Source organism: Carassius carassius, chromosome 14, assembly GCF_963082965.1.
Source record: "Carassius carassius chromosome 14, fCarCar2.1, whole genome shotgun sequence".
NCBI classification, from domain to species: domain Eukaryota; kingdom Metazoa; phylum Chordata; class Actinopteri; order Cypriniformes; family Cyprinidae; genus Carassius; species Carassius carassius.
This window is the reverse complement of record NC_081768.1, coordinates 5,577,146-5,587,364: the sequence shown is the minus strand read 5'-3', so window position 1 is coordinate 5,587,364 and position 10,219 is coordinate 5,577,146. Positions and strand designations below refer to the sequence as shown.

Genomic DNA, 10,219 nt, shown 5'->3' with positions numbered 1-10,219 from the left:
AAATGCAAAAGTTCATAACCTATTCATGACTAATGGCTGATTCATTTTAGCTGATTTATTTCGTCTGTCTTATAAATATGCAACATAACAGACTGCTCATTCCAGTCCAATACTAAACATAACAGTTCACTTAATAGCACATTAGCCTCCATATCATGACCATTAGTGCTCATAACAATACATTAAATGCTGAATATCACTCATACTGCCATTAGTGTTCATAAAAGCACATTAAATATTGAGCATTACTGTCACTGTTGATATTCTTCATAACATTACCACCATTCCAATCATAAGCACCATAACAGTGCATTTAATACTGCTTTTTATCACTACACTTCATATAAGCTTATAAAATACTGAATGTTGCCATTACTGTCATTGGTTTTTAAAACAACAGAGTAGATACATCACCATCTCTCTCTCTCTCTCTCTCTCTCTCTCTCTCTCTCTCTCTCTCTCTCTCTCTCTCTCTCTCTCTCTCTCTCTCTCTCTCTCTCTCTCTCTCTCTCTCTCTCTCTCTCTCTCTCTCTCTCTCTCTCTCTCTCTCTCTCCAGCAAGAACTTTCGTGCATTTCTCTGGATGCAGGTGACATGTTTCTTCTGAGATGAATTCAACCTTACTGACACACTGAACTACAATCACTGGATTGCTTCTGGACGGACGCTGAATCGGGACACTTTCAGTCACCATGCTGGACATTCACTTAGAAAAGAAATGAATTCTTTTAATGAAACATCACCTGAGACTAACCTTGGGGATTATGATTCTATTTTCGCCGATGAGACTTATAAACTCCTGACGTTCACCATCGGATCTATCGGTGTCCTGGGCTTCTGTAATAATATCATCGTGATTATTCTCTACTACAGGTTCAAGAGACTCCGAACACCAACTAATTTGTTAATAGTGAATATAAGTGTCAGCGATCTGCTGGTGTCAATCACCGGAGTTAATTTCACATTCGTCTCGTGCGTGAAAAGAAGATGGGTCTTTAATTCTGCCACATGTGTTTGGGATGGATTCAGCAACAGTTTATTCGGTCAGTTCTAATGTATCGATATAGTCACCCAAGTTTTCAAGCAGTTTATTTCCAACGAATGTTTACTTCTGTAGATCAAGAAAGACAAGTCAGACCGTGAATAGCCAATGTGTTTTGTCTCCTAATGCTGTTTGTTCATTGCTGTCATTTCGTCTTTTATGTTGTATTTTATTGATCTATTTTTCTGAAAACTTTTTATTAATTTCTACAAGTGTTCTCGGTCAGTTGTCAATGTGGTCTTATGAGGGCGAGCGTATGTAGAGAAAATGTTAAGAACAAAACGCTGTGATAGCTATGTCACAATTAACGAAGCATTTCGACTGCATTACGGAACTTGGCGATACGAAATGGTCCAGAAAGTACAGTTATTTAAAAACAATATTAGAAATGATCGTTGCCGCTCCATTCCTAGTGGGTAAATAGGTAGGCTATAATGTGCTTTACCACAGAAACAAAACCAGACAAATAAACTATAACGTTTTATTTGGAACCGACGAAGCTAGTGAACAGCAGCACCCCGCCACATTACTTCAGACGTTGTTGACCATAACTGCCAGACATTTTCTTAATAAAATTGTGTTTATGTTATTTCAGCTTTGTAAATGTCTAGACTTTTTGAATGGGCGCGCGAGACCTACATTTCTCACTCGTCGCGACAAAAGCGCGGCAGCGAGTCTGACAGGATTTCTGATACTTACCTCATGACAAATTTTATTAATAACTTTAAAAAAGCTAGGGGAACAACACTTTGGAGTACAGTCTTAAGCTTTAGGCATATGTCATCTGGAAGGATGCAGCGAAAGCGCTGGTAGCCTAATAATAAAACTAAAAGAGCAGCTCAAAACATTTGGTCTTGCAAGGACTTGAGTTAATTTTGTGGTCTCTACTTTTGATTATAGGCTACTTTTAGAATCTTTGTAAATCTGAGAACTTGAAATATTATTGAGAAATCTTTTTTAAACACTACTGGGGCTTTGTCTTAATAGGAAAAGGCAATTCTTTCCTACAGCAAATGATTTCGTATGAACATCTTACTCATTTAACACGATCTAATTCAAGTTATTTAGAGCATATCAAATTATCTAAAGGAAATGCATGTTTTCCTCATCTAATCATATCAGATAGCTTCACAGTCTTAAGAACATTTATGCTTAATTTGATTCACTTGATCATGTGACCATTTACAACAACAAGCAAAGAAACAAATCCAAGCATCCATATAAACAACTATGACACATTTATTGGAATAAAAGTCCATCTTGCGCATGGAAAGATGAGGTTAAATGGAGTCAGATAATTGCACTTTAATGGTCCAGAAATATCCAGCAGAATATCAACTAAGCATCTGTGAGAGATTATGCTTTGAGGAGAATACCATAATCTCATTTCTGACAGATAGATGGTCATTTTAGGCATCTGCTCCCCCAAGGTCACACCTGATGTTATTTTAAATCCAAATATTATCATCACACATGATTGCTTCTGTACTGCCTCCTTTGACCCATTTAGATGTGAAAGTGGCTGCGTTTGATAAAAACATTTGTGTCAATGACCTTCATTTGTGCTCCCTTGAGAGCTTACTCATTTAAATAAAAACAGTTTTGATGTAGCTCAGTGTGCAATACTGCATTATATTCTACATCAAATTTACTAATCCCAGTTCTATGAGAAGTAAAAAGAGGTCTGTGTGAATACATCTGACAGCTGAGAGGAAACACGTTAGTGCTGCTTCCCCGCGGGCCTGCCTCTGTCACAGAGGACTGTGGATGTCTGGGTAATTGGGGGAATGTGTCTGTGAGTTTCTTGCCAGAGGAGTCTCTGCAGATACTGCAGTTCAGAGATACTGTTATTTACTTCTAGAAATGATACCAATTACTAATCCATCATCTGCTGAACGTGAAGCTGTTTGCTGGGAGCTTAATTTCTGTAAAAGAGAGAAGCTTCATTGCTTTTTATTTATATTTATTTATTTAACGCTTTTTACAATGCACAGCTTTACAGAAAATTATTAATGCTATTAAAATTAATAATCAATTTTTATTGTAATGTTGTTTACATTTATAGTTGGATGTATCTCAAAAACATGGTTATATAAGTCTTAAGAATCTTAAAAGAATCCACATCTAGTACCATTAGCACATATCCTAATTTATCTTTAAAAATGAATTTGTCCAGACAGGATGATCCTTGTAAATGTTTAGTGCCATAATGAGAATCCTAAAAGAATCCTAAAAAAAAATATGAGAACTGCAAACACAATTTAATGAGAATTTGAGGATAGAATGTATCTATCTATTTAACTTTTTTTTATTTCTCCTCTCATCCTTTAAGGCATCGTGTCCATCATGACTCTCTCCGGTCTGGCGTATGAGCGCTACATCCGTGTGGTTCATGCCAAGGTCATTGACTTCCCCTGGGCATGGAGGGCCATCACGCACATCTGGCTGTACTCTTTGGCCTGGACTGGAGCTCCTCTCCTGGGATGGAACCGCTACACGCTGGAAGTCCATCAGTTGGGCTGCTCCCTCGACTGGGCTTCCAAAGATCCCAATGACGCTTCCTTCATTCTCTTTTTCCTCCTCGGATGCTTCTTCGTCCCTGTGGGTGTCATGGCCTACTGTTATGGAAACATCTTGTACACTGTGAAAATGGTAAGGAGAACAGGCAACAATGGGCTTAGCTATAATAACAGTCATTTTCTCACTGGCCTGTCTGAATGTATCAGATATATATTTCCTGTTACCTGATGCACTAGCTACTGAGTTTTCTACCTAGATAGGAGGTTTTTCATAATTGCTTCCATAGATAATGTTTTGAATGTGCAAAGTTGATTGAATATTTGCTAATTGTATTTTTTTTACACCTTTGTTGAATTTCCTATTTCAAATTTATGTGGGAGGACAAACTAACTTGATCACCCCACTTCATCCAATTATCAGTCCAAATTTATCAATTATTAGTACTATAATGGTATTGCAAGCCATTTTTCATTCTTTCTGCGCAAAGAATTTGAAACGTAAATGGTGCAACAGTTTCAGACTTAAGAACTATTTTCACTTGATTGAGCTTCAAATTAAATATTATTTTAATGATTTCAATTGTCAGAAGTCTCTCCAGTACCAACCCCTTCCTCAATCTTCTAGTTTTCTGTTTTCACAGAATTTCACATCACAGTTCCATAACTCCAAAATCATCACCCAACATGGCATTTCAAGGGAATTTCATTCAGTTCTTCAAAGTGTCTACAGTCCCATCTAATTAAAAACTATAGTGTGTTTCACAATTTCAAATTTTATTCCAAATATATTTTATGGACCCTTAATTGATCTCCAAACATTTTTTCTCGCTTGTCATCTCATTTCTGATCTGTGATTTGCATATGGCACCTTATAGTTTCTTTCTTTCTGTCTTTAACCTTCATCATTCTCTCTTGTTCTTTTATAAACACACTGTCAAGCTGCTGTGATTTATCAGTGCATAGGTGCCGACATGCTGCTGTTTAATGGGCTCTTTCCACTAAAAGCCATATTGTCTAAAAGTGCCTTCAGCAAATGAGCAAGCGACGGTGATTGTGTATGTAAATAGCTTGCGATTTTCATCAGCAGTTACTGTGCAACAGATTTTATCGGTGTGCCGTCCAGATGGAGGAGAACATAACCGCTCCAACATGAGTGATTGTGTGCTTACCGCAAACTGAAGTGTGCAGTCTTTTCTCTTATATTAGCTTTGTGTACAGAGACAGCTTGAATTAAACTATTTGTAGGTTGATTCCCATGGAAAGCATTCTGCCCAAAACAGTAACACTGCCTGATCCAATGGCATATGTTTGCAAAAACTGTTATGATTTTTTATAAGTGGTGCAAAAATGTAACACTTCACCTGTAAGCAGTTTATGTGTTCATTTGCCCTTGAGCTTGTGTGTTAAACTTTCCAAAAGGTTTTGCACACAAAGAAAAGGCTATGCTATTTATTGACTATGCTATAACAGGCATGATTAATATGATGTACCTGCCTGAGACTCCAGTCATTCTGTGGCATAGGAAATTTTTATTTAATAGAGTCTTAAAGAGTTTATTTAGCCTGACATATTGACAGTTTTGCAATTCAGCCAAGGTACTTGTGATCGATTTCAATCACCACACTGCAATATTCACTATCATTTAAAAGTTGTTAAAGAAGTTTTTTAAGAAATAAATGCTTTCATAATATGAGTTAATTATAATAAGAGATGTTTCTTGAGCAGCAAATCAGCATATTACAATGATTTCTGAAGGATCATGTGACACTGAAGAATGGAGTAGGGATGTGAAAATTAAACTGGAAATTTAGCTTTGCATCACAGGATTAAATTAAATTTTTATATATTAAAATACAAAACAAAATAATTTTTTCTAAATTAAAAAATATATATATTTTATTGTACCTCTAGTTTGTTTGATCAGTTTCTTGATTATTCTGTTACTTATGAGTAAATATAGTTAAGTATGCCAGGAACTGCTTGAAAGAATACATAAATGATTCAGGGAATAAATAAATGCATTCAGGAATTGGCAAATCAAACACATGAATGAATCAGGGAATCAATAAATGCATGAATGAATAAGTAAAAGTTATTCAAATTTAGACAGTACATACAGTAGAATTGTATGCATATAGATTTTACAACATTTTAAAGCATATTCCACCAAAGGGCAGTTTAATATTAACTAGTCAGTTAGTGGCAAGTCAAAGGCAATAAATTACACACTTAAATTCATACATATTTATGCAAATCTTAAGCTAAATTCTTGATGTCAATTAATCTAAAATAATGACTAAATCTGTGAATCAATGATGGATTTGTATATACCTGGCAGTGTCAGCAGCATGACATTTTTAATTGATCCATGACAAAACAGCTCAAACGATAAAATGATTTCAGGAGAAATCTTTGACCAGCTGTTCACATCATCACCATTGCGCCCCCAAATGCTGACCCAGTTCTGTGTCAGTTACACAATGCCAGACACCTTGAGAGATTCTCAGTTTTAAAGTCTAAGTATGTCAGCCTGGTCTGACTATGGATTTTTTTCTATGAACATATCGATTGTTGATATGGTTGTATGAATTGGGATAAGTTTTATTGTCAGAATTAATTTGACTGATAATCAGTGCGGTGCTAGTAATTCTATTCTAATATATCATTTATCTTTTCTGTTCCCTAGAATAGTTTTAGAATTCTGATATTTATGGTTGAACTTTGTATTATGTTTAAATTTCACCCACATTTTTAGCAATGTTACTTTTGCAGCATATCATTATTTTTGAATGTCCTCTTCTAGTTTTTTTAATTTTCCTTATAAACAGATTAAAAGAAAATCTTACTTTTCAAATCATTTGTATTAAAACTCATTTTAAATAACACAGAACCAAGTTCCCAATATTACTGTCATCACAAGTGTTTTCTAAGAAAGATTTCAAAGTCTTTTAGAAAAGCACCTTTAAATTACAGTTTAAAAGCTTTATTAGGTCTCAAGATCTAGATTTTTTTTCTCTCTTTTATGATATACTAATTTTTTCACATGGTATCAAAAATCAGGTTGACTAAAGCCATGTTCTTTCTTTCCAGGACATGCAGTAATATATTCTTTAACATGAAGAGGTTTTATGACAGAATGTCTTTGTTCTTTTCCTGTAGCTGCGCTCTATCCAGGATCTGCAGACTGTTCAGACAATTAAGATTCTGCGATATGAAAAGAAAGTGGCGGTGATGTTCTTAATGATGATTTCCTGTTTCCTGGTGTGCTGGACACCCTATGCTGTGGTCTCCATGCTGGAGGCTTTTGGCAGGAAGAGTGTCATCTCCCCCACGCTTGCTATTATTCCCTCTCTCTTCGCCAAATCCAGCACTGCCTACAACCCCGTCATCTACGCCTTCATGAGCAGAAAGGTCAGCAGAGGTCACTTCATTCTGATGGAAGGGTAGTTATTGCAGTATATTATATAGTCAGGTCTGGTGATCCTCACAGATACAAACTTTACAAGTCAACATACAGTGTTTCTGTGAACTGTCAAATTGTATAAGAGATAACCTTTGATATTTTAAATAAATGTAGAGTAACAAGAAAATAAATAAATATTACTCTAAATAATAAATGATAAAAAAAACAATTCGATACTATTTTATACTTCATTTAACAGCATTTTATCTGTTTTATTCTATGAATTTTGGAGTAGAATGATTTTTTAATGAAATAAATGCTACAAAGTTAGAAAGATGAAAATCTTTACTATATTAAAATTAAAAAATTAAAATATTAATTTTTTCCTATTGTGTAATATTAAAGCAATATTAAATGTTTTTCATCATTGATAATTTCATTTAGTATTTTATGAAATGTGGAATTGCTCAGACAGACTCTCATACTAAAAGTAAAACTGAATAAATAAAGATGTCAGCAGAATGTAGACTGCAAAAAAATATTTTTTTTCAAGGTTTTAAATAAAGATTATTAAATTAATTTAACATTTCCTATTTAATTCAGTCTTACATGCTGTTTCTTTGTTATTATTTGTGAAATTTACTAGCAATCTCCTGGCAAATTAGTATTAAAAGTAAATCCTAACCCAATTTGTTTTCAGTGTATTTAAAATAGGTGATTAAATTTAGTTTATAGTCTTTGTAGCGTTTATCTGCATTTAAATAAAAATGTTAATATAGAAATTGTATTCATAAATTGCTGGTTAATTTCACAAATAATTACAACGAATCTGCAAACAACACATTTTACATGAAATTTTGAAGTAGAAAAACTTATAGTATTTTGTTGCGAAAAGTGTTTTAATAATCTTTATGTGTGTGTGTGTATGAAGCTTACTTCTCCTTTTTTGTGATTGGTCAGTTTCGTAGGTGCATGTTACAGATGCTGTGTTCTCGTCTGGCCACTCTGCAGCACAGCATTAAGGACCGTCCCCTCACCCGCATCGAACGTCCTGTACGCCCTATTGTGATGTCACATAGCCGTCCTGACCGGCCCAAAAAGAGAGTGACCTTCAACTCATCCTCTATCGTATTTATCATTGCTAGCAATGACACTCATCCTCTGGATATTACCTCCAAATGCAATGATGAACCAGACATCAATGTAATTCAAGTTCGACCCCTTTGACACTTGCCACTAGTGCCATTGAAGAACGACGGTGGAGTTCATTAACATCACACTAATTTCATGTTTATAATATACAAAGGATACAGAATCATGTTTTTTATAGATAACTATGTAAAATATGGAAACAATGATTTTTTAAATTGTTGTAGCAGTAATGAAACATAAACAGACTTTTTTGTGTTCCCAATCAAGATTTGTGTGAATTATGTCAACTGTAAATGCTGTAAGTATTTGATCAATTGTGTTGCTTTTCCATCTTTTCGGACACTGAAACTTCCAGCTTCACCCAGTTTCATGGGATGGTGAGATATCTGCAGCTTAGGTTGCTCTGTCCATGAGCAGAATACATTAGTGAGTGTGCTCAGATAGATTAGCAGCACAATGTTAGTACAAGGACGGGACATTTGTCAAAGGTTGCAGCACTTTGTACATAACGTCGGTCAAGTCCACAGCGCCCCCTGGAGGAAGCACTGTGTGTGTCCTATTTGACAAACAAGCCTAACATTACTATTTCTTCTACTGCTCAAAATTAAGATTAGGGCTTTGAACGAACCCCTAAATGAAGTGAATTTACCTCAAATTTCGTTGCTTCTTGAGAAGAGCTGTGTTTACCCTTTTCTGTTATAGAGATTATACTTAAGATTTGCAAGGGTGTAGAGAAGTTCCTCACTGCAGAACACAAGATCCAGGGGGCAAGGCTGGAATCCAGATCCAACTCAACCTGCACCTGACATATCCCTAAACCCACCCATCACCACCCCATAGATGTGGATCCAGCCTCGCCCCCTGGATCTGTGTTCTGCAGTGGGGGCCAAGTGGAGGTGTAGCAAAGGTTTGATTTTGCCATTGGTGGGTAGATGACGCAGACAACAGACATTTAATTGTTTGATCAAAATTATTGTTACAATTTAGAAGTTGTTGGATTGTAGTAGTGACATTCTTGAATCTAAAGTTCCGATCTGAATCAAATAAAGATTCACGAACCATCATTTCAGATAGGGACTTAAGTTTAAGTCTAGAAGGGAGACAGCTGTGGCTACTGGGCATGTGCATATCAATATAGCTTAATTTTTGTCACATTGTACAACAATTACTATTCTTGCATTATTGTAAAGGGTAGTTTAGGATTGGGGAAGGTGTAGATGTTAATAAAACACAATCTAATTGGAAGAAAATAAAAATGTATAATTATTTAACAGTCAGAGCTGTATTTATCCACAAATGACTTCGGAGCGCCGTTCACGAACCATTCAATACACAAACCCGCTTCGAAATTCTGATCTGAATCAAAAGATTCACCAAGCCACATTTCGAAGTCTTAATTTGAATAAAATGATTCGAGAAACGTGAAGTTCCGAAATAAATCACAAACTCACTCTGATTCGCTTTTCGCACTTTAAAGTCCCGATCTACATTAATATGACCAACTGCACCTAATAATGTAATAATGCATTAATAACCAGCCTTATGCAGCATTGTCTATTATCTAGTTATATTCACTAAATAGATTGACTACTGCAGTTCAGTTGGTGACAGTTCAATAGGAAAACAGTTGAAAGCATCCTGTCATCTCATCTCATTGAAGTGAATCTTACACTTATCAGTAGCCTATATTATAATTAATATGTTATACTGTTATCTGATCTTGTTAGTTAGTTAGCCTACATGTAGGCCTATTTAAAATACGTATTTGAAAGTGAAATCTGAGTGAAAATCTTTCACCCTCGTGTTACATTGTTGATTGCGTGGATTCAAACAGTACTGTCTGAAAAAAAAGAAAGGAAAAAAAACCCAGTTTTTTTTTATTACCAATTAAACCTTAAATATTAAAATCAGATAATGAATAATGACTAAAAACTTAAGCTGAAAAGCAGCCATTGCATCAAAACACAAGTGGTGGTTTTATCATTTTAAGAAAGGGATTTATGATACAAAAAAAGACAATTGAATGAGCGATTGCCTGTTTGAGTGGGCAGAGAGCATCTGTTATCTCATTTATGGATTATGCCTTGCTGAGGATTTGTGGGTT

At 35.2% G+C, this 10,219-nt stretch overlaps 1 protein-coding gene across 1 annotated transcript; it reads left to right on the top strand.

Annotated features, from left to right (window-relative positions):
- The first annotated feature begins 577 nt into the window (after positions 1–577).
- On the top strand, positions 578–9,381 carry opn3 (opsin 3). Its single transcript, XM_059565465.1, has 4 exons — positions 578–1,042; positions 3,374–3,693; positions 6,720–6,971; positions 7,924–9,381. Exons 1-4 carry the CDS (start codon positions 718–720, stop codon positions 8,188–8,190), a joined length of 1,164 nt encoding a protein of 387 aa, XP_059421448.1. The 5' UTR covers positions 578–717; the 3' UTR covers positions 8,191–9,381.
- Positions 9,382–10,219: the final 838 nt, after the last annotated feature.